At 43.0% G+C, this 25,561-nt stretch overlaps 1 protein-coding gene across 1 annotated transcript; it reads right to left on the reverse strand.

The window, feature by feature from the left end:
- On the reverse strand, nt 1–25,505 carry ccdc39 (coiled-coil domain containing 39). Its single transcript, XM_024391990.1, has 23 exons — nt 24,840–25,505; nt 24,474–24,593; nt 24,081–24,227; nt 23,709–23,867; nt 23,410–23,502; nt 23,041–23,169; nt 22,430–22,621; nt 22,042–22,145; nt 21,703–21,835; nt 21,035–21,229; nt 20,239–20,403; nt 19,821–19,958; nt 19,466–19,674; nt 18,609–18,732; nt 15,173–15,332; nt 13,867–13,973; nt 13,301–13,441; nt 12,855–13,034; nt 11,807–11,895; nt 1,594–2,872; nt 983–1,093; nt 808–884; nt 1–426 (listed from the first exon to the last, which is right to left on the reverse strand). Exons 1-20 carry the CDS (start codon nt 24,927–24,929, stop codon nt 2,692–2,694), a joined length of 2,856 nt encoding a protein of 951 aa, XP_024247758.1. The 5' UTR covers nt 24,930–25,505; the 3' UTR covers nt 1–426; nt 808–884; nt 983–1,093; nt 1,594–2,691.
- Between the last annotated feature and the right edge of the window lie 56 nt (nt 25,506–25,561).

Raw genomic sequence — 25,561 nt, forward strand, 5'->3', positions numbered from 1 at the left:
TTGCAGTATTTGTAACATGTTTATAGCCAAAGAAAAGATTACAGTAATTAGGACTATTCAGTCCAACATCAAATCCATCAGAAAACACTGGAAGCAGATGACAAGATTCTATGAAAGTGGGAAAAGTTGTGACACAACTCTTGAATTACAGCTCCTCCCCCAGATGGTGATTGGAATGTGCATCAAGTCAGTAAGTCAATGAAATTATACATTCAAATATATTATTAACATGAATATAATGACTGATATTAAACAGCATAAAATCATTGAAAATACAGTACAATAGTTCACATCTGCAGAACATGATGTACCACTAGAACTTCAATCTGCTATGCCTTGGATCATAATCCATCAAACTTTCTGGACAGTTTTCACGGTCAGTCGAAATTTCAGATCAGGTCGCTTCGCCCGAACGATGTCGTAGATCTAGTAGAGAAAATAGATCACTATTTAGTTCAACTCAAGCTCATCTAATCTAGATCTTATTTTCCAATATAAATAATTGTATAATCGATCAATCATATGCATTGGAACTTTATATAAAATATGCTACCTGGGATATAGATAAAAATTTTAATAATATAAAAAAATACCATGATTGAATGAGGAAATGTTACCTGACTCAAGACTGGATCAACTGTGGTCTAAATGTCAGCTGACTCCAGACTGGATCAACTGTGGTCTAAATGTCAGCTGACTCTAGACTGGATCAACTGTGGTCTAAATGTCAGCTGACTCTAAACTGGATAAACTGTTGTGTAAATGTCAGCTGACTCTAGACTGGATCAACTGTGGTCTAAATGTTACCTGACTGAAGAAAGAACCAACTGTGGTCTCATTTAGCTCCTGATAAGATTGGACAGCGACCTGAAGAATTGCAAATCCTATATTTGGGCAAGAATATTCAAATTATTTCAGTAAATAAAAGACAATTAGCCGAGTATCATAATTCAATGTATTTATTTTATGCTTAAATACCCACCACTTTTCAGGGGTTTAGTACCAAAAGGTGGGTCCACATAAGGGGTAGTAAGAGTTGGAGGTGTTGTCACCTGTGTCGTGGTAGCCCTTGGTCCCATTGTAGTTGTTGAAGCTGATGGGGTAAATATTGACATGTTAGCTCTATCTCTCATTAGCCTGAAATCCAAACCTGTTTTAGGCTAAACATTCCACTCCCTGTACTCCGTGTCATATACAAAACATTACATTATAAGGAGTGGAATGATAGCCCAAACAGACTAGTACCCATTCTAGTATATATATTTTATGATCACAACAAGAAATACAAAAATACAAAATAAAGATGTTTTTACAGTAGTCATCACACTTCTACTTCCTACTATATTATAAATATCAGCATTTGATCCACATTTAATCATCTGATTTTTTTCAATTGAATTGTTCCATTCTTTTCCACATATCATTTTTGTTGTTGTTGACTTACTCATGCTCACTACTAATGACTGGAAGATACATATGTTCACTGATATCTGGGTTTGGTCATGCTACAACAGTCACTGTTTTCTGGACTGAACCTCTGACATTTTCTTTTCAAATCATGAACATTAAAGACATGTTAAATTGATAACTTACCAAAGGATTGCCCTGCAGACAAAGCAACACATCCAACACAAAATAATAGGAAAAGCATGATGTTGTTTCAGACGACAGAGCCCCGACTGAGCTGTGATGTGGGAAGATTCTGTTCAGAGAGTCCAGTCCGTCTGACAATCTATGTTCAGCATGAGGAAGTTGACTCTTCTATTCATCGTGGGAGGGATTTGCCTTTTAAATAATGCCCAGGTTTTCAAAAATTCATTTGAGGCACAAGTGATTTCAGAAAATGGTCAAACCGCCTCCTCTTGAACTATTTTAAAAGCTATGAGGAAGTTGTTCCATATATATATATGGATATATATATATATCTCACAAGATTTTATGTCAAAACCTCAACCAGTATTTTTTACAGGTCCAATGAAACCGTTTTTTAAATCTCAATTACACATACATTTCTGGGTAACAATTAAGTACCTTACTGTGATTGTTTTCAATTAAAATTTAAAAAAGAAACAAAAATAGCTCCTTAACAAAGAGCAATTTCTCAAGCAAGCATTTGGTCACCAGGCAGGCCAAAACACCATCCCACCAAAATAGCCTTACATTTCAGGTGGTCAAACAGCTCTTACTCTAAAAGGGCATTATCATAATTTTAACAGTATTATTCCAACCTCAGTGTGGAAATATATATAAAACACAGAAAAATAAACATTTTTGACTACATTGAGCATTTAAACAAAACAAGTGTATTGTCAACTAATTGATCATTCTGACAAGCAACCATCTATTTCATTGGGATATATCCAGAAACACATTGCCAGGAGTAAAAATTAATTCAGAAAAAGTACATATTTTTTATGCACATTTACAATACAATTCTATAAAAGGTTAGCTGACAAATGGAAAATATGTGCATTTCAAAGAAAAGGTCAATCATATATTATATTTAAGTGTATTTCTCATATCACTGCCAGTTGTCCCAGTTCGTAAAAAAAAAAAATCAACAACAACATGCAAATCAAATCAACTCACCAGTACACATTGAACAGTGACACACATTCTCTTTCCTAATGGCACTACAGTCACATTAGCCTTCTGGTGCTGAAAGTGAGGCTGTCCTATTGTGGGGTTTCTCTATGGGCTCTGGTGCTTGCTACCGCTGCTGCTGCTGGTGGAGCTGGGTGGATGGGAGTCCCGTGGAGAGGTGAGAGGAGGGGACGTAACGGACAACCCCAGGCCCAGCTCCAGAGTCTTAACAGGGGGAGACTGCACTGACGCCGCCCTTGGGCTGCTGCTGGCTGAAGACCCAGCTGACCTGCAATGGAAAAATACAAAATACATTTACGAAGCTATATTTTACAAGAACATATTGATATACAATGAGTGTACAAAACATGCTCTTTCCATGACAGACTGACCAGGTGAATCCAGATGAAAAATATGATCCCTTATTGATGTCACCTGTTAAATCAACTTTGATCAGTAGAAGACCAGTTAAGGAAGGATTTCTAAGCCTTAAGACAATTGAGACATGTATTGTGTACAGTGCATTTGTAAAGTATTCAGACCCCTTGACTTTTCCCAAATTTTGTTACATTACAGCCTTATTCTAAAATTGATTAAATTGTTTTTCCCCCTCATCAATCTACACACAATTACCCATAATGACAATGCAAAAAAAACACATTTTTAAAATGATGGCAAATAAATCATTAAAATAAACGTCGCTGCACAGCTATTTTCAGGTTTCTCCAGAGATGTTTCATCGGGTTCAAGTCCAGGCTCTGGCTGGGCCACTCAAGGACATTCGAAGGACACCCGAAGCTACTCCTGCGTTGTCTTGGCTGTCTGCTTAGGGTCGTTGTCCTGTTGGAAGGTGAACCTTCACCCCAGTCTGAGGTCATGAGCACTCTGGATTAGGTTTTCATCAAGGATCTCTCTGTACTTTGCTCCATTCATCTTTCCCTCGATCCTGACTAGTCTCCCAGTCCCTGCCTCTCCCAGTCCCACAGCATGGTGCTGCCACCCCCAAGCTTCACCATAGGGATGGTGTCAGGTATTTGTCCAGACGTAATGCTTGGCATTCAGGCCAAAGAGTTCAATCTTGGTTTCATCAGACCAGAGAATCTTGTTTCTCATGGTCTGAGAGTCCTTTAGGTGCATTTTGGCAAACTCCAAGCGGGCTGTTATGTGCCTTTTACTGAGGAGTGGCTTCCGTCTGGCCACTCTACCATAAAGGCCAGATCAGTGGAGTGCTGCAGAGATGGTTGTTGTTCAGGAATGTTCTCCCATCTCCAGAGGAACTCTGGAGCTCTGTCAGAGTGAGTATTGGTCAACTCCCTGACCAGGGGTGCATTTATAAATTCCCTCCGATTTCAGAGCTTTATTGTCTGAGTGTGCCAGACAGCAGAATAACTGATGAATTTACGAACGCTCAACACCAGCAGAATATGGCCGGGGTAGGTAAACATTGGCAAAGAAAGCGTAATTCAATTGTTGCCAGCAGCACAGTTAGTCACCAAGGCTCTGGATAACTGCAAGGGCGAGTAAAATGGTTAGAGTGAGGTGTTGTCTCATTTGAGTCTGGAAGTAGCTAGCAAGCTAGCCAAGTTTAGCAGTGTGCATTCTGAACGCTCCGAGAGCGAAACACTCAAATTTATGAATGCCCAGAGCACACTCTGAGCCCACTCTGGCACTCCAGATTGAATTTATGTACACACCCCAAGGCCCTTCTCCCCCGATTGCTCAGTTTGGCCAGTCGGCCAGCTCTAGGAAGAGTCTTGGTGGTTCCAAACGTCTTCCATTTAAAAATGATGGAGGCCACTGTGTTCTTGGGGACCTTCAACGCTACAGAATTGTTTTTGTACCCTTCCCTAGATCTGTGCCTCAACACAATCCTGTCTCGGAGCTCTATGGACTATTCCTTCAACCTCATGGCTTGGTTTTTGCTCTGGCATGCACTGTCAACTATGTGACCTTATATAGACAGGTGTGTGCCTTTCCAAATCATGTCCAATAAATTGAATTTACCACAGATGGACTCCAATCAAGTTGTAGAAACATCTCAAGGATGATCAATGGAAACAGGATGCAACTAAGCTCAATTTTGAGTCTCATAGTAAAGGGTCTGAATACTTTTGCAAATAAGGTATCTGTTTTTTATTTTATTTTGCAAACATTTCTAAAAACCTGACTTTCACTTTGACACCATATGTGAACTGGTTGCCCCCCATCTATCTTCAGAGCTCGTGCTGCTAGGTGACCTAAACTGGGACATGCTTAATTAACACCCCGGCCATCCTACAATCTAAGCTTGATGCCCTCAATCTCACACAAATTATCAATGAACCTACCAGGTACAACCCCAAAGCTGTAAACACGGGCACCCTCATAGATATCATCCTAACCAACTTGCCCTCTAAATATACCTCTGACGTTTTCAGAGGTGTATTCTGTTTTTGGGTCTGCGATCAAACGACCACCCCTCATCACTGTCAAACACTCCCCAAAACACTTCAGCGAGCAGGCCTTTCTAATCGACCTGGCCCGGGTATCCTGGAAGGATATTGACCCCATCCCATCAGTAGAGGATGCCTGTTTTTTTTATTTTTTATTCCTTCCTCACCATCTTAAATAAGCATGCCCCATTCAAGAAATGTACAACCAGGAACAGATATAGCCCTTGGTTCTCTCCAGGCCTGACTTCCCTTTACCAACACAAAAACATCCTGTGGCGTTCTGCATCAAAATCGAACAGCCCCCGTGATGTGCAACTTTTCAGGGAAGTTAGAAACCAATATACGAAGGCAGTTAGAAAAGCCAAGGCTAGCTTTTTCAAGCAGACATTTGCTTCCTGCAACACAAACTCAAAGTTCTGGGACACTGTAAAGTCCATGGAGAATAAGAGCACCTCCTCCCAGCTGCCCACTGCACTGAGGATAGGAAACTCTGTCACCACCGATAAATCCACTATAATTGAGAATTTCAATAAGCATTTTTCTTCGGCTGGCCATGCTTTCCACCTGGCTACCCCTACCCCGGTCAACAGCACTGCACCCCCCACAGCAACTCACCCAAGCCTTCCCCATTCCTCCTTCTCCCAAATCATGTCAGCTGATGTTCTGAAAGAGCTGCAAAATCTGGACCCCTATAAATCAGCCGGGCTAGACTATCTGGAACCTTTCTTTCTAAAATTATCTGCCGAAATTGTTGCAACCCCTATTACTAGCCTGTTCAACCTCTCTTTCGTGTCGTCTGAGATTCCCAAAGATTGGAGCTCACAGATCACTGCACCTGTTCATAGCCCATCTGTATACAGCCCATCTATCTACCTCATTCCCATACTGTATTTATTTATTTTGCTCCTTTTGCACCCCAGTATCTCTACTTGCACATCCATCTTTTGCACATCTACCATTCCAGTGTTTAATTGATATATTGTAATTACTTCGCCACCGTGGCCTATTTATTGCCTTAGCTCCCTTATTTGACCTTATTTGCACTCACTGTATATAGACTTTTTTTTATTTTTCTACTGTATTATTGACTGTATGTTTTGTTCATTCCATGTGTAACTCTGTGTTGTTGTATGTGTCGAACTGCTATGCTTTATCTTGGCCAGGTCACAGTTGCAAATGAGAACTTGTTCTCAACTAGCTTACCTGGTTAAATAAAGGTGAAATAAAAAAATACATTTAAAAAATCCTCATCGGCAGACTCAACAGCCTTGGTTTCTCAAATGATTGCCTCGCCTGGTTCACTAACTACTTCTCTGATAGTTCAGTGTGTCAAATCGGAGGGCCTGTTGTCCGGGCCTCTGGCAGTCTCTATGGGGGTGCCACAGGTTTCAATTATTGGGCAGACTCTCTTCTCTGTATACATCAATGATGTCGCTCTTGCTGCTGGCGAGTCTCTGATCCACCTCTACGCAGACGACACCATTCTGTATACTTCTGGCCCTTCTTTGGACACTGTGTTAACAACCCTCCAGACGAGCTTCAATGCCATGCAACTCTCCTTCCATGGCCTCCAACTGCTCTTAAATACAAGTAAAACTAAATGCATGCTCTTCAACCGATCGCTGCCTGCACCTGCCCGCCCATCCAGCATCACTACTCTGGACGGTTCTGACTTAGAATATATGGACAACTACAAATACCTAGGTGTCTGGTTAGACTGTAAACTCTCCTTCCAGACTCACATCAAACATCTTCAATCCAAAGTTAAATCTAGAATTGGCTTCCTATTTCGCAACAAAGCATCTTTCACTCATGCTGCCAAACATACCCTTGTAAAACTGACCATCCTACTGCTCCTCGACTTCGGCGATGTCATTTACAAAATAGCCTCCAATACCCTACTCAATAAATTGGATGCAGTCTATCACAGTGCCATCCGTTTTGTCACCAAAGCCCCATATACTACCTACCACTGTGACCTGTACTCTCTCGTTGGCTGGCCCTCGCTTCATACTCGTCGCCAAACCCACTGGCTCCAGGTCATCTACAAGACCCTGCTAGGTAAAGTCCCCCTTATCTCAGCTCGCTGGTCAACATAGCAGCACCCACCCGTAGCACGCGCTCCAGCCGGTATATCTCTCTGGTCACCCCCAAAGCCAATTCCTTCTTTGGCCGCCTCTATTTCCAGTTCTCTGCTGCCCATGACTGGAACGAACTACAAAAATCTCCCTCACTAGCTTTAAGAACCATCTGTCAGAGCAGCTCACAGATCACCGCACCTCACCACAGATCACCGCACCATCATAGCCCATCTATAAATATCCCAAACAACTACCTCTTCCCCTACTGTATTTATTTATTTTGCTCCTTTGCACCCCAGTATTTCTACTTTGCACATTCACCTACTGCAAATCTACCATTCCAGTGTTTTACTTGCTATGTTGTATTTACTTCGCCACCATGACCTATTTATTGCCTTTACCTCCCTTATCTCACCTCATTTGCTCACACTGTATATAGACTTATTTTTCTACTGTATTCAAATCAAATCAAATTTTATTTGTCACATACACATGGTTAGCAGATGTTAATGTGAGTGTAGCGAAATGCTTGTGCTTCTAGTTCCGACAATGCAGTAATAACCAACAAGTAATCTAACTAACAATTCCAAAACTACTGTCTTATACACACAAGTGTAGGAGGATAAAGAATATGTACATAAAGATATATGAATGAGTGATGGTACAGAGCGGCATAGGCAAGATACAGTAGATGGTATCGAGTACAGTATATACATATGAGATGAGTATGTAAACAAAGTGGCATAGTTAAAGTGGCTAGTGATGCATGTATTACATAAAGATGCAGTAGATGATATAGAGTACAGTATATACGTATACATATGAGATGAATAATGTAGGGTATGTAAACATTATATTAGGTAGCATCATTCCCCATCAATTCCCATTATTAAAGTGGCTGGAGTTGAGTCAGTGTGTTGGCAGCAGCCACTCACAATGTTAGTGGTGGCTGTTTAACAGTCTGATGGCCTTGAGATAGAAGCTGTTTTTCAGTCTCTCGGTCCCAGCTTTGATGCACCTGTACTGACCTCGCCTTCTGGATGATAGCGGGGTGAACAGGCAGTGGCTCGGGTGGTTGTTGTCCTTGATGATCTTTATGGCCTTCTTGTAACATCGGGTGGTGTAGGTGTCCTGGAGGGCAGGTAGTTTGCCCCCGGTGATGCGTTGTGCAGACCTCACTACCCTCTGGAGAGCCTTACGGTTGTGGGCGGAGCAGTTGCCGTACCAGGCGGTGATACAGCCCGCCAGGATGCTCTCGATTGTGCATCTGTAGAAGTTTGTGAGTGCTTTTGGTGACAAGCCAAATTTCTTCAGCCTCTTGAGGTTGAAGAGGCGCTGCTGCGCCTTCTTCACGATGCTGTCTGTGTGGGTGGACCAATTCAGTTTGTCTGTGATGTGTATGCCGAGGAACTTAAAACTTGCTACCCTCTCCACTACTGTTCCATCGATGTGGATAGGGGGGTGTTCCCTCTGCTGTTTCCTGAAGTCCACAATCATCTCCTTAGTTTTGTTGACGTCGAGTGTGAGGTTATTTTCCTGACACCACACTCTGAGGGCCCTCACCTCCTCCCTGTAGGCCGTGTTGTCGTTGTTGGTAATCAAGCCTACCACTGTTGTGTCGTCCGCAAACTTGATGATTGAGTTGGAGGAGTGCGTGGCCACACAGTCGTGGGTGAACAGGGAGTACAGGAGAGGGCTCAGAACGCACCCCTGTGGGGATCAGCGGGGTGGAGATGTTGTTGCCTACCCTCACCACCTGGGGGCGGCCCGTCAGGAAGTCCAGTACCCAGTTGCACAGGGCGGGGTCGAGACCCAGGGTCTCGAGCTTGATGACGAGCTTGGAGGGTCCTATGGTGTTAAATGCCGAGCTGTAGTCGATGAACAGCATTCTCACATAGGTATTCCTCTTGTCCAGATGGGTTAGGGCAGTGTGCAGTGTGGTTGAGATTGCATCGTCTGTGGACCTATTTGGGCGGTAAGCAAATTGGAGTGGGTCTAGGGTGTCAGGTAGGGTGGAGGTGATATGGTCCTTGACTAGTCTCTCAAAGCACTTCATGATGACGGAAGTGAGTGCTACGGGGCGTTTAGCTCAGTTACCTTAGCTTTCTTGGGAACAGGAACAATGGTGGCCCTCTTGAAGCATGTGGGAACAGCAGACTGGGATAGGGATTGATTGAATATGTCCATAAACACACCAGCCAGCTGGTCTGCGCATGCTCTGAGGGCGCGGCTGGGGATGCCGTCTGGGCCTGCAGCCTTGCGAGGGTTAACACGTTAAATGTTTTACTCACCTCGGCTTCAGTGAAGGAGAGGCCGCATGTTTTGGTTGCAGGCCGTGTCAGTGGCACTGTATTGTCCTCAAAGCGGGCAAAAAAGTTATTTAGTCTGCCTGGGAGCAAGACATCCTGGTCCATGACGGGGCTGGTTTTCTTTTTGTAATCCGTGATTGACTGTAGACCCTGCCACATACCTCTTGTGTCTGAGCCGTTGAATTGAGATTCTACTTTGTCTCTATATACTGACGCTTAGCTTGTTTTATTGCCTTGCGGAGGGAATAGCTACACTGTTTGTATGCGGTCATGTTTCCGGTCACCTTGCCCTGATTAAAAGCAGTGGTTCGCGCTTTCAGTTTCACTCGAATGCTGCCATCAATCCACGGTTTCTGGTTTGGGAATGTTTTAATCGTTGCTATGGGAACGACATCTTCAACGCACGTTCTAATGAACTTGCACACCGAATCAGCGTATTCGTCAATGTTGTTGTCTGACGCAATACGAAACATATCCCAGTCCACGTGATGGAAGCAGTCCTGGAATGTGGAATCAGATTGGTCGGACCTGCGTTGGACAGACCTCAGCGTGGGAGCTTCTTGTTTTAGTTTCTGTCTGTAGGCAGGGATCAACAAAATGGAGTCGTGGTCAGCTTTTCCGAAAGGAGGGTGGGGCAGGGCCTTATATGCGTCGCGGAAGTTAGAGTAGCAATGATCCAAGGTTTTGCCAGCCCTGGTTGCGCAATCGATATGCTGATACAATTTAGGGAGTCTTGTTTTCAGATTAGTCTTGTTAAAATCCCCAGCTACAATGAATGCAGCCTCAGGATGTGTGGATTCCAGTTTGCAAAGAGTCAAATAAAGTTCGTTCAGGACCATCGATGTGTCTGCTTGGGGGGGAATATATACGGCTGTGATTATAATCGAAGAGAATTCCCTTGGTAGATAATGCGGTCGACATTTGATTGTGAGGAATTCTAAATCAGGTGAACAGAAGGACTTGAGTTCCTGTATATTGTTGTGGCCACACCACGTCTCGTTAGCCATAAGGCATACGCCCCCGCCCCTCTTCTTACCAGAAAGATGTTTGTTTCTGTCGGCGCGATGTGTGGAGAAACCAGCTGGCTGCACCGACTCCGATAGCGTCTCTCCAGTGAGCCATGTTTCCGTGAAGGAAAGAACGTTACAGTCTCTGATGTCCCTCTGGAATGCTACCCTTGCTCGGATTTCATCAACCTTGTTGTCAAGAGACTGGACATTGGCGAGAAGTATACTGGGAAGTATACTGAGAAGTATACTGAAGTATATCCATTCCGTTGTCCTGGGTGAAAGGCAGAACGCAGGATCCGCTTCGCGAAAGTCATATTCTTGGTCGTACTGATGGTGAGTTGACGCTGCTCTTATATTCAGTAGTTCTTCTCGACTGTATGTAATGAAACCTAAGATGACCTGGGGTACTAATGTAAGAAATAACACGTAAAAACACAAAAAACGGCATAGTTTCCTAGGAACGCGAAGCGAGGCGCCCATCTCTGTCGGCGCCGGAAGTTCATTATGCGCCGGAAGTTATTATTGACTGTATGTTTATTTTACTCCATGTGTAACTCTGTGTTGTTGTATGTGTCGACCTGCTTTGCTTTATCTTGGCCAGGTCGCAGTTGTAAATGAATACTTGTTCTCAACTTGCCTACCTGGTTAAATAAAGGCAAATTATTTATTTATTTTAATTTTTAAAATTATGGGGTATTGTGTGTAGATTGATGGGGAAAGAAATTGATTTAATCCATTTAAAAATAAGACTAACACAATGTGGCAAAAGGGAAGGGGTCTGAATACTTTCCGAATGCACTGTACGTGTGCCATTCAAAGGGTGATTGGGCAAGACAAAAGATTAAGTGCGCTTTGAACGGTGTATGGTAGTAGGTTGACACCGGTTTGTGTCAAGAACTGCTACGCTGCTGGGCTTTTCACTCTCAACAGTTTCCCGTGTATATCAAGAATGGTCCACCACCCAAAAGAAATCCAGCCAACTTCACACAACTGTGGGAAACATTGGAGTCAACATGGGCCAGCATCCCTGTGGAACACTTTCGACACCTTGTAGAGTCCATGCACTGACAAATTGAGGCTGTTCTGAAGATATTCCTAATGTTTTGTACACTCTGTGTAAATTATCAGGAGATATTATTGGAAACTTTGAGATTCAGAAATAACAGTATGGACAATTCCATTGTAGCAATCTAAAAACAAGGCATCCAAAAAAACAGCTAAACAGGAAAAACCTTTGGGGTTTAAAAATGTGTCAGATATGTCCCTAACTGTGAGTCTCTCATTTTTTTACCCGTTGGCCCCCAAAAAGTATCTCTAGAGGGTATTTGGCTACGGAGTGTATATTGTAGACCCCTGAGCTAGATAGACTGTGTAAAATAGTTGTGACGTACCTGAGAGAGACGGAGCTGCGAGCAGAGTTAGTCTTTGAGCTCTGTCGGCTGGCAGGGGTGGAGGCAGGAGACGGCAGGGGCAAGTTGGCCTGGGACACATACAGTACACACAAATTAAATTAGACCTTTTTAAGTCCTGAGTAAAAGGCCATCCAAAATGAGACTTAATGGGATGGGTCAACTTCTTGTTTGCTTTTAGAGTGAGTTGCCAGAAATTGATTAGTTTAGATTTATTAGCTTGGTTTGAAACGTAGCTATCCCTAAAACCTTACATTTTGCATTTCCTTGAATCAACTAACATCAGGGCAATTCGCTGTCAGAATTTCAGAATGTCATTGCCTTGCCCAACTCTACAAGGCTAAAAAGGTATAATTCACACACCTACACTTTTAGAATTTTTTTTCAACCCTTTGGTTGTGAAAAATGTTAATTTACTGGTTTCACATGAACATCGTATTAGTGAAAGGATTCTACTTTGATTCTACTAATTGAAGAACCCATCTTGGGTCTAGGTGGCATCTTTTTTCAAAGACTGTATTATCAGGTGTATGAAGAAAAACATCAAACTTTTTTTTTTTCTTCTCCTCCCCAATTTCGTGGTATCCAATTGTTACTACTATCTTGTCTCATCGCTACAACTCCCGTACGGGCTCGGAAGAGACGAAGGTTGAAAGTCATGCGTCCTCCGATACACAACCCAACCAAGCCGCACTGCTTCTTAACACAGCGCGCATCCAACCCGGAAGCCAGCCGCACCAATGTGTCGGAGGAAACACCGCGCACCTGGCAACCTTGGTTTGAGCGCACTGCGCCCGGCCCGCCACAGGAGTCGCTGGTGCGAGATGAGACAAGGATATCCCTACCAGCCAAGCCCTCCCTAACCCGGACGACGCTAGTGCGTCACCCCACGGACCTCCCGGTTGCGGCCGGTTACGACAGAGCCTGGGCACGAACCCAGAGTCTCTGATGGCACAGCTGGCGCTGCAGTACAGCGCCCTTAACCACTGCGCCACCCAGGAGGCCCTACTTTTTATAGTAAAAAGGCTACCTGAACAAAGTACATGTGTAGAGCTGATCTGAGGTCAGGTTGTTCCTCCATGGCAACCAGCAGCATCTTGTTGATATTCTTATTGAAGTCCTTCAGCTCCCTCAGCTCAATGTCCCTCTCCTCAAATGTCTCCTCCTTGGTCTTCTTGGCCGACCGGATCTCTTTGGTCAGTTTGGAGCACTGTCATGGAGGATAGCAAGTGATGAACACATATCAGTGATAAGTAGGGCCAGGATTTTTTCCTGACCCTATGACCAACTAATGTTTATGACTGCCTATGACAGACGTTATATGTCTTGTGTAGCTGTTATAAAGGCTTTATGAATGCATACATAAGGGGGCTACAGTAAAGTACATTTCATATTTCATGTTTTTCTTTCGTCATTGAAGAATGGTGTGAACTCACTTGTTGCGATGGTGTGAATTGTTGGGTGGTGGTATCAAACCTGCTTAGTGACCCTGTGGAGTTTCTCCTGCTGGGAAACCAGTTCTCTGTTCAGAGACATGATATGTGACTGGGTCTCTTCAGTCCTCACATTCTGAATGGCCTCCTCTTGAAGCAGGTTGTCGAGTGTATTGTTCATGCCCTTCCGATTTAAATCACACACACACGCACACGCACACACACATACACACACACACACACACAGTTATGATTGCACTGTCTGGTAGTTAAGAGTGAGTTGTCAGACAAGTCTATATTGGACCTGTTGTTCTTGGACACAAGCAGCCAATGTAAGGCGTGTGATGAAGACGAAAGAGATCATGATAGGGCTTAGGACATATCTAACACACTGTACATGGGAAAGGCAGAGAGAGACAGAGAGGTAAAGTAACAACATGGAAATGAAGTACACAAAAGATGATTCTACTCCAGTTTCATGTGAGAAGATGATGGCCTGGTGGAAAACCCATGCTCACGTCAAGTCTAAAACCAGGAGTTTTCCTGATCAGGTTAAGTAGTCCAGTAAAACTCCTGACCCCAGTCATGGTTGGTTTGGTGGAGAAGTACCTGAATGTCCTCCTGCAGTTCTCGGATCTGCCTCCTCTTGTACTTGTACTTCTCCTCAGCAGCTCTCTTCTGCTCATCCAGCTTCAGTTTCTCCTGATACTCCTCACCTTCAAAACAGAGTTTTGGGTTCATTGTTAACTTCTATAAAAACATTAAAAGGGTTGTACCAACACACTTTACAGCATGAAGCAAGAAATAAAAACCAAAACAGAGTTTAAAAGGTAGGCCTCCCGAGTGGCGCAGCAGTCTAAGGCACTGCAGTGCTTGAGGTGTCACTACAGATCCAGGTTCAATCTCGGGCTGTGTCGCAGCCGGCCGCGAATGGGAGACCCATGAGGTGACGCACAATTGGCCCACCGTCGTCCGGGAAGCATTTGGCCGGCCAGGATGTCCTTGTCCCATCGCGCTATAGCGAATCCTGTGGCGGGCCAGGCACATGCACAGTGACCCTTCGCCAGTTGTGAGGTGTTTCCTCCGACACATTGGTGCGGCTGGCTTCCAGGTTAAGCGGGCACTGTGTCAAGAAGCAGTGCGGCTTGGCGGGGTCGTGTTTCGGAGGACGCATGGCTCTCGACCTTTGCCTCGTCCGTACAGGAGTTGCAGCGATGGGACAAGACTAACTACCAATCGGGGAGAAAAAGGAGTAAAAAACTAAAACAAAGAGTATAAAAGGATCTGAACAGAACAACAGTACAAAACAACCACCACATTAAAGTTATAAAATAGTTCATAAATAGTATATCCTCTCATCTGATTATGTTGGGTTTTCCCTTCATAGATATAGAACACTGATAACATTGATGCTTGCGTTACTATGGTGATGGCATAGAGTCAATATTTATTGCTGGCATATTTGTGTCATCTTTTTTGGGGGGAGGGGGAGGCATAGAGTCCGAGGCTCAATCTCTAGCCACTTTAATAATAGGATGTAATAAATGTATCATTAGTTACTTAAACAATGACACTTTATATAATGTTTACATACCCTACATTACTCATGTCATATGTATATACTGTACTCTATACCATCTACTGCATCTTGCCTATGCAGTTCGGCCATCGCTCATCCATATATTTATATGTACACATTCTTAATCATTTCTTTACACTTGTGGATATAAGGTAGTTGTTGTGAAATTGTTAGATTACTTGTTAGATATTACTGCATGGTCGGAACTAGAAGCACAAGCATTTTGCTACACTCGCATTAACATCTGCTAATCATGTGTATGTGACCAATAAAATTTGATTTGATTTGTTGGAATCAGTTTATCTCACAGGGAACCTTTCCTCATACAGTACGCACTGGACTCAGTCACTTTGTTGAAGGATTTGCGATAGGTTGTGTTGCGGCTGTTGACGACGTGGAGAGTGTTCTCCAGCGCTCGGATCTCCTTCTCCATCTTGCGGATCTTGCCGTCCAAATCGTCTCCCTCACGTTGGAGCTCCTCTTTCTCTTGGGCAGCCTTATGAAAAGCACATCACCCACGGTAGAAAGTAAAATGGTACAACGTTTTTCTCAATTGATTTGTAAACAAAGTTCCATGTTCTCAAAACAATTTAACAACTGTCAAAACTACAGTTGCAAGAAAAAGTATGTGAACCCTTTGGAATTACCTGGATTTCTGCATAAATTGGTCAAGAAATGTGATCTGATCTTCCTCTAAGTCACAACAATAGACAAACACAGTGTGCTTAAACTAATAACACACAAATGATTGTATTTTTCTTGTCTATATTGAATACATAATTTAAACATTCAGTATAGGTTGAAAAAAGTATGTGAACCCCTAGGCTAATGACTTCTCCAAAAGCTAATTGGAGTCAGGAGTCAGCTAACCTGGAGTCCAATCAATGAGACGAGATTGGAGATTTTGGTTAGAGCTGCCCTGGAATATAAAAAACGCTCACAAAATCTGATTTTGCTATTCACATGAAGCATTGCCTGATGTGAAACATGCCTCAAACAAAAGAGATCTCAAAAGACCTAAGATTAAGAATTGTTGACTTGCATAAAGCTGAAAAGGGTTACAAAAGTATCTCTAAAAGCCTTGATGTTCATCAGTCCACTGTAAGACAAATTGTCTATAAATGGAGAAAGTTCAACACTGTTGCTACTCTCCCTAGGAGTGGCTGTCCTGCAAAGATGACTGCGAGAGCACAGCGCAGCTCAATTAGGTTAAGAATAATCCTAGTGTCAGCTAAAGACTTACAGAAATCTCTGGAACATGCTAACTTCTCTGTTGACAAGTCCACAATACCTAAAACACTAAAGAATGGTGTTCATGGGAAGACACCATGGAAGAAGCCAATGCTGTCCAAAAAAAACATTGCTGCACTTCTGAAGTTCGCAAAAGAGCACCTGGATGTTCCACAGCGCTACTGGCTAAATATTCTGTGGACAGATGAAACTACAGTTGAGTTGTTTGGAAGAAACACAACATCAAAATCTCATCCCAACTGTAAAGTATGGTGAAGGGAGCATCATGGTTTGGGCTCCTTTGCTGTGCCAGGGCCTGGACAACTTGCTATCATTGACGGAAAAATTAATTCCCATGTTTATCAAGACATTTTGCAGGAGAATGTAAGGCTCTGTCCCCCAATTGAAACTCAACAGAAGTTGTGTGATGCAACAGGACAACGACCCAAAACACAGAAGTGAATCAACAAAAGAATGGCTTCAACAGAAGAAAATCCTGACCTCAACCCGATGGAGATGCTATGGCATGACCTCGAGAGTGGTTCACACCAGACATCCCAAGAATATTGCTGAACTGAAACAGTTTTGTAAATAGGAATGGTCCAAAATTCCTCCTGACCGTTGTGCAGGTCTGATCCACAACTATAGAAAATGTTTGGTTGAGGTTATTGCTGCCAAAGGAGGGTCAACCAGTTATTAAATCCAAGGGTTCACATACCGTACTTTTCCCACCCTCCACTGTGAATGTTTACACGGTGTGTTCAATATAGACATAAAAACATATAATTGTTTGTCTATTATTAGATTAAGCAGACTGTGTTTGTCTATTGTTGTCAAATTATATGACCGATTTATGCAGAAATCCAGGTAATTCCAAAGAGTTCACATACAGTAGGGAGAACAAGTATTTGATAACCTGCAAAATCGGCAATGTTTCCTAATTACAAAGCATGTAGAGGTCTGTAATTTTTATCAAAAATCCAGAAAATCACATTGTATGATTTTTAAGTAATTAATTTGCATTTTATTGCATGACATAAGTATTTGATCACCTACCAACCAGTAAGAATTCCGGCTCTCACAGACCTGTTAGTTTTTCTTTAAGAAGCCCTCCTGTTCTCCACTCATTAGCTGTATTAACTGCACCTGTTTGAACTCGTTACCTGTATAAAAGACACCTGTCCACACACTCAATCAAACAGACTCCAACCTCTCCACAATGGCCAAGACCAGAGAGCTGTGTAAGGTCATCAGGGATAAAATTGTAGACCTGCACAAGGCTGGGATGGGCTACAGGACAATAGGCAAGCAGCTTGGTGAGAAGGCAACAACTGTTGGCGCAAATATTAGAAAATTGAAGAAGTTCAAGATGACGGTCAAACACCCTCGGTCTGGGGCTCCATGCAAGATCTCACCTCGTGGGGCATCAATGATCACGAGGAAGGTGAGGGATCAGCCCAAAACTACACGACAGGACCTGGTCAATGACCTGAAGAGAGCTGGGACCACAGTCTCAAAGAAAACCATTAGTAACACACTACGCCGTCATGGATTAAAATCCTGCAGCGCACGCAAGGTCCCCCTGCTCAAGCCAGCGCATGTCCAGGCCCGTCTGAAGTTTGCCAATGACCATCTGGATGATCCAGAGGAGAAATGGGAGAAGGTCATGTGGTCTGATGAGACAAAAATTGAGCTTTTTGGTCTAAACTCCACTCGCCATGTTTGGAGGAAGAAGAAGGATGAGTACAACCCCAAAAACACCATCCCAACCGTGAAGCATGGAGGTGGAAACATCATTCTTTGGGGATGCTTTTCTGCAAAGGGGACAGGACGACTGCACCGTATTGAGGGGAGGATGGATGGGGCCATGTATTGCGAGATCTTGGCCAACAACCTCCTTGCCTCAGTAAGAGCATTGAAGATGGGTCGTGGCCTGGTCTTTCAGCATGACGACCCGAAACACACAGCCAGGGCAACTAAGGAGTGGCTCCGTAAGAAGCATCAAGGTCCTGGAGTGGCCTAGCCAGTCTCCAGACCTGAACCCAATAGAACATCTTTGGTGGGAGCTGAAAGTCCGTATTGCCCAGCGACAGCCCCGAAACCTGAAGGTCTGTATGGAAGAGTGGGCCAAAATCCCTGCTGCAGTGTGGTGTGCAAACCTGGTCAAGAACTACAGGAAATGTATGATCTGTAATTGCAAACAAAGGTTTCTGTACCAAATATTAAGTTCTGCTGTATCAAATACTTATGTCATGAAATAAAATGCAAATTAATTACATAAAAATCATACAATGTGATTTTCTGGATTTTTGTTTTAGATTCCGTCTCTCACAGTTGAAGTGTACCTATGATAAAAATTGCAGACCTCTACATGCTTTGTAAGTAGGAAAACCTGCAAAATCGGCAGTGTATCAAATACTTGTTCTCCCCACTGTACTTTTTCTTGACACTGTATATATTTTTTCACAATAAGCCAAATCAATTATTAACTGAAGCAATAGTTGGCTGGTGAATTTTTTTTGGTGTCTGAAGGAATTCTCACCTTGATCACATAATAAGCCTGTGATTTTTCCTCTTCTCCCTCGGGAGCAGCCATTGAGACAGTCATAATCTCATAGCGTTTCCTCATCTTGTCGACCTTGGACAGTCTCTCATGCACCTCAGCACTGAAATTAACCAATCAATGTATGCATAGAATAATTTGAGAGTGCTCTTCCCGACCATTGACGGCCTTATTAATCCTACCCCCGTAAACCTATGTGTAATTTCCTCCACATTTAAAATGTGCTGAGCTTGAGGCATATTTCAGAGAAGTTTTTATTGTTATTCTTATGTAGTAAATATTTTAGTTTCCATTTTCATTGTTTTGATTTATTTTTTCTTGTGACGCACATTGCATTGCATGTCTGAAATGTGCTGTATAAATAAAGCTTGATTTGATTAGACATAGAATATACCCAATGGCTCAAAACACCAAGTGTCCAGCTATCCTATGTTCAATTCATTGGACATCTTTCTTTTCAAGTGCTGCATTACCACTTTATATGAGCCCTGGGCAAAACAAACACAACCCCCCTCGAATGGCACTGGATCATCAAGCCCTGTATTCAGAGAGCATCTCAGAGTAGGAGTGCTGATCAGGAATCAGTCCCCCCCTCCCGTCCATACAATCTTATTCATTATGATCTAAAAGACTCTATCTGAATATGGGCCCAGGTATGTTAGTACTGGGAAGGAGAAAAGGCCTGCACACCCTGTGGATCCCCATGACCAGGTTCAGGGTTTAAAGGCATCAGATAAATAGCCCCCACAGCCAAAATCCCAAAGTATCCCTTTAAGAACACGTCACTATACTGTATGGGTAATAGGGTATCTTTTGGGAGCCCGTCTTAGACATACCTGAGTCCTTGGCGCTCCTGGTCAGTGATCTTGACCTGCTTGTTGAGCATCTCCCGGTGTGCTTTAATCTCCTCCTCCCGTTCCCTCATGGCCGTCTGCAGCTGCAGCCGCCGCTTCTCCAGCGAGAGCACGCTGTCCGCCTTGTTGTACAGCAGGTCACGCAGACGCTTGATCTCCAGCTTCAGGATGTTGTCCTCCACCATGGTGTCCTGAAGGTCAAAGGTCAGAGGCAACGAGTGGCTGTGTAAGAGTATGAGTTTCACATAATCGTTTTATTTAATAAGATTGATAAAGTCAAGGTTGGCTGAGTAAAACTGCAGTGACAGTGACTGTGTGTGTGCGCCTGCGTTCTCACCTGCTTCTTGAGCCGGAGCTTCTTCAGTTCCTTGTCGGAGATGTGGTTGAACAGGTGCAGCTCCTCGATCTTGGTGGTTAGGTCACTCTTCTCAGCTCCTGTCTTCTCCGCCTCTTTCCTCACACAGCGAATATCATCCTGTCAGACGACAGAAACAGTAAAATCACAGAATGTCTATAAATATTTTTTTATGATTAGTTAAAATGTAATTATATGGTAACTGTAAATAGAGACTAATTTGAAAACATAGAAAATCTGAGAGAAAAAAACACCAACAATTTTTGATGATTTCTATGATAAGATAGGGTTGCAAGAAATAGTCTTCCTACTTTTAAGGTGACAAAAAAACCAGAAATACCCAAATCATCAGGAAAAATAGTATCAAGGAGATTCTACAGTACAAGAGAGGTCTGTCCACCTGGAGCTTCTTGAGTTGGGTGGTGAGCATGGTGGCCGTCCTCTTCTTCTCTTCCAGCCTGTGGGCCAGCTTTTGGGCCTTCTTCTCCAGGACCTGCTTCTCCTCCGTGTTCACCTCGCCACGCAGACGCAACATCTTCCTCTCAAGCAGCTGGATCTGGAAGTCCTGGAGTAGCAAAGTTTGAGGTGGAGAGGGAGTTAGTGATGTACCCACTACACCAAGCATATACCTCAAGACCAGCTGTATAGGTCGTGAAGAGGGCACGACAACACCTTTCCCCCCCTCAGGACACTGAAAAGATTTGATTTGTTTACCCTATTGGTAGAGGGAGATGTGATGACATTAGGGCGAACACTAGCTATAACGGTCATGGTGGTAGAAATAGATAATGATCATATGACAGTGGTCTAAGGGCTATCTGAAAGCGTCTGTTGAATGACCATGCTGTTATTACTATTCAAGTCGAATGTTATTTGTCACACGCGCCGATTACAACAGACCTTACAGTGAAATGCTTAATTACAAGCCCTTAACCAACAAAGCAGTTAAGAAAAATATGAGTTAAGAAAAAAACATTGACTAAATAAACTAAAGTAAAAAATAAAAGAGCAACAATAAAATAACAATAACGAGGCTATATACAGGGGGTACAGGTTAGTCGAGGTAATTGAGGTAATATGTACACGTAGGTAGGGGTAAAGTGACTATGCATAGATAATAAACAGGGTGGGTATTGCATATTGTTAGTGATAGGAAAATAACAACTAGAGAAAGACTAGTGTTTCTGCTGTCTAGCCTGGTTGTAGATGATCTCCTGCTGCTTGAGGGAGTTCTGGTCCAGTTTACTGAGGCGGCTGTCCAGGTTGGAGAGAGCCACCCGGCTCCCAGAGAGCACGGCCATGGAGTCTTTCTCCTTCAACCTCAGGGCCTGTACCTCCTGGCTCTCACGGAACAGCACCTCGCGGTGGCGGTGCAGCTGGGCGTCCATGTCCTGCAGCCCACGACAGACGCAGAATGAGACAGTTCACCACAACATGGTCATGAGTACATTAACCAACACAATGTAACACTGAAGTCAACACATGGTTCACCAGCTCCAAAGAAAGACATCCGAGATGTTTCCCTGGTTGGCAAAATTATGAAAGAGAACCAATACACAATGTAACACTACATTCCTCATGGGAATGAATAGAATGACATCAGCGCATCTAAATGAAAATAACTAAATGTGAGAATACAGTCAGTCAGAATAGGATTTAATGTATCAGTTTGATTGATACAATGTTCATATACTTCTAAATATCTAGCGATATCGAGTTCATATTGTGACCATTGCAAGGTAAAATGCACAGGTTAGCTCAACGCAACCGCAGTCTGCCATCCCAGTACCATGCAGACACTCTTTCCGATAAACATACTGATATTATAACAAAAACATTGTTTTATCATGCGGAGTGCACTCACTTTGATAGTTTGCTCCTCTTCCTTCAGTACTTGCTCCATCTGAGCGGCCCTCTCCTCCACGCTGAGGGTCGTCTCAGTCACTGTCTTCAGCTTCTCCTCCAGGGCTGTGTTATGAAGCTTGGCCCCCTTTACCCTGGACCAGGTTTACACACACACACACACACACACACACACACACACACACAAGAACTAGTGAGAGGGTGGGTGTTCCACAGAATTACATATAGAATCCCTGTGAGGGGATTCATTTAAATGTAAACGGTTAGTTCCCCCCAAAAACGATGCCTCCAATTATTCCTATTTGACTGGTACTGAGGCCTGCCAATCTCTATGTCTCACTTGTTGTTTTTGTCCTGGATGTCCTTTTTCATGTTGGCTAGCTGGGACCTCATGGACTCGACATCAGTAGCTGCTCTGTCCACTGTCCCTTTCAGACTCTCCAACTAGAAAGAGATACGTGATAATAACATATAAGACAAGCCATCATTCCCATAGAAAGAAGTCATACAGAATAAAAATACCTGTCAGCAGAAAGCTGACTTTTTTAATCACTTTCTTGAACAAGACACTATAAATGTAATTACATGCATATAAATGCTGATGAATTGCTGATGAATTGCAATGTTATAATGCCTGTAAATATTAGCAAATTATGAAATACTAATTTGTTAATGTTTCGTCCTGGGAAGAAAGCTCGGGACAACAGACACACAACAGACAGACTCACCTCGTCCTGTAGTCTGGTGCGGTTACTCTCCTGCTCCTGGAACTCCCGTCTCAGCTTGGCCGCCTGCCGGTCGGCCATGGCTATCTTCTTCTCGTACTCCTTGTTGTTCTCCGTCTCGCTCTCCAGGAAGGCCTTCTTCTCCTTGATCACTCCATTCCTCTCTCTGATGTCCTGGTTGACTTGGGTGAGGAGCTGGAAATACATAGCAAAATCCATTGCTTACATTGTCAGACCATTATTTTTAGAAACTTCACAGTTGTACATCAGTCACTTTCATGTAGCCTTTTTTATGATTTTGATGGACTAATCTTAAGAAGGTGTCGTAATATGAAAAGGGGTGTTGAAACAGTGTTGTTTCAACTATAAAATACCTATAAAACACATGTAATCGTTTCTGGACCAAGTGATTATGTGAAAAAGTAAACTAGTGTCTTTACAATAGTTTCAAACTGCTATAATATTCCTAGCCTAGTTGAACTTGACAAAATGATAGTGAAGCAAAGTGAGTGTAGCATTCAATCTGGTTTATCCAGGCTATGATATCCCATGTCATCTCAAATATTGTATGACTGACTGACTGTAATGACTGCAGGCTGCCATCTAGTGGTTACCATTGAACACTGCTGCATCTCGCTATCTCTTTTCTTCATCTGCTCGATGGTGTTCTCCCACTGGTGGATCAGCTCCTGTCTCTCTAGGTGAGCCTGGCGGAAGTTTTCTGCTGTCTTATCCAGACCAATCTGTTGGCAGAGCACAACTACAATACATGAGACACACTCTGATGGATATCAACAAGGAAGAATAAATGCTTTCTGTTTGATGTGGGAAGTATAAATCTGTAGTGTGTCAACAATGGACACACAGTAGCTTAAATGTCAACAAAATATTATTTGTTGCGGGTGATTGAACATTGACTGATATTCCTGTGTTGTTCTGTACTAGTTAATGTACTGAACTGTAAGATAGCTGGTGTTTTAGACCTGTGCTGATATGGTCTCAGTCAGTTCGTTGTCCAGTGCCTTGTGCTTTTGGTTGGCCTCAAGCGTCATCTTCTCTATCAACAAAGTGAGCTCCTGTAAACAAAGAATGCAAACAGTAGTTTAGAAAATAGATTGTTGTACTGTTCATTAAGAACATCCCATTGTCAGTGAACTGTTCATCCTAGAGGATCCTGAAAGGAATGTAGTTGCTTGCCACTGTAACTGAGATCCAAGACCACACAGGGTACCCGGGTTTTCGTACCCCCATCAGTCGGTCACTCACAACACCCACGACGTACCCGTATCCTGCTCTCGTCCTGCTGGGCGTACTTGATGATGGCCATGGTGTCCTCGTCCTTGTGTGCCGACTCCTCAAGCCAGGCATCCAGGGTCTGCTGGTCCCAATTCAGCTGGCTTTTTAGCTCTTCCAGCTTCTGGGTGGCTTTGAAGATGTTGTTCTGAGGAAACAGATGGCTAGACATTTATCTAATACAGTGGAACATACACTGAATATATTGTATGTTCTGGTGAATACTAGCAGTTGGAAATAGAACTACAGGCCAGAGAATTCTCAGTCATGGAGAGAGAGAGAAAGAGACCCAATGCTGTTTTGAGGAAAGACCTCTATTTTAGAACAGAAAGACCAGGATGTTGATGGTACATAGAATAACCTCTTGTGCATTCTTCTTCTCCCTCAGAGCTCCAAGCTCGTTGTCCAGCTGTGCAATCTCCTGACGCAGGCGGCCCACCTCCCTCTCTGCCAGGGCCTTGAAATGCATCTCCGACTCAGTCTCTTTCTCCCTGGCTTTGCACAGAGCCTGATACAGTACAGATAAAAATAAACCAGTTATAGGACAGCATTTCAAAGTTGTTGCAAAACGATTACTGTCATACCTGTGTTCGCATGGCATTATTAATTCATCCTTGCATAAACATAATTACTTAGCAATATAACTACCAGTCATACAGTAATGGGTGTAGATCTATGCATGAGCTAAATAGTTTTGGGTCAGAACCTCAGAAGTCTATTTTCATGGAATTCCAAAATGGGCAAGTAGCTTTACCTGAGTTTGAGATAACTCCTGCCTAACATTTGTCAGGTGTTCAGCCATGGCTTGTATTCTATCCTTGTATCCACCAAGTTTGTTCTCCAGTTGTAACTTCTGATTTTGTTTCATTTGAAGCTGTGGAGAGGCAGGAAGTGCAAATGACAGTCATATTTCACATTGGACTGATGTTCATCCCAGGTCACGTTACCTGTTTCGTTTTAGCTAGCTAACGTTCGCTAGCTAACTTAGATCCCTACCAACTGTCCGCTATGTAACTGGGGCAAAAATATTTCGATTTATATAAAATACAGATGAAACAAATTAAATGTCAGATATTCTGGTACAGATAATCTAATAAACTGTTAGCTAACAGACACTTACCTCATCTTCCAAACCTTTATTTTCTGCATTGGCAACTGGGATGGCAAAGCCCTCGTCCCAGCCTACCTCGGATAAAAGTATGTTCGACATTTTTTCTGTACGACTAAATTCCAAGTTTTTAGAACTGAATATCAAGCCAGCCCAATATGCCAACTAATTATTTACAATAAGTAATAAATTGCTACTTTGTTCTATTTTTGACAACTTGTAAAGGGTCATAACATGATACAAAACCGCCGTGTTGTCAATGCTGGCCCCTAGCAACCGTGTCAGGTGGTTAGTTACCACATCATCCGGTTGTAAAATAAAATCGCACGCGTCACAAGAGGGCCACACAACTACCACCACTTGGCAATGCATGCTACCGGAGTCACTGTACTCAGTTTATCCACTAAAAACTTTGGGAATCACACCAAAAGGTTAGAATTGAATGACTATTTTACAATAAACCATCCTGCCTATTTTCTATCCAACTTACATACTTAACATTTGTAGGCCATCATTGTAAATAAGAATTTGTTCTTAACTGACTTGCCTAGTTAAGTAAATAATCACATTAAAGAATAGTTAATTCACTCTCAGGCCAGTAGCGTACAAAGGACATCACTATTTGAGAAACATCTGGAGTAAAATTAAACAATTGGAAGAATAGTACATCCTTTTAACATAAGACATACAAGTTCATATGCAGGTTTCAGGTATCAGCTTTGGCAGAGAAATAT

This window comes from Oncorhynchus tshawytscha, linkage group LG28, assembly GCF_018296145.1.
Source record: "Oncorhynchus tshawytscha isolate Ot180627B linkage group LG28, Otsh_v2.0, whole genome shotgun sequence".
Classification (NCBI taxonomy): Eukaryota; Metazoa; Chordata; class Actinopteri; order Salmoniformes; family Salmonidae; genus Oncorhynchus; species Oncorhynchus tshawytscha.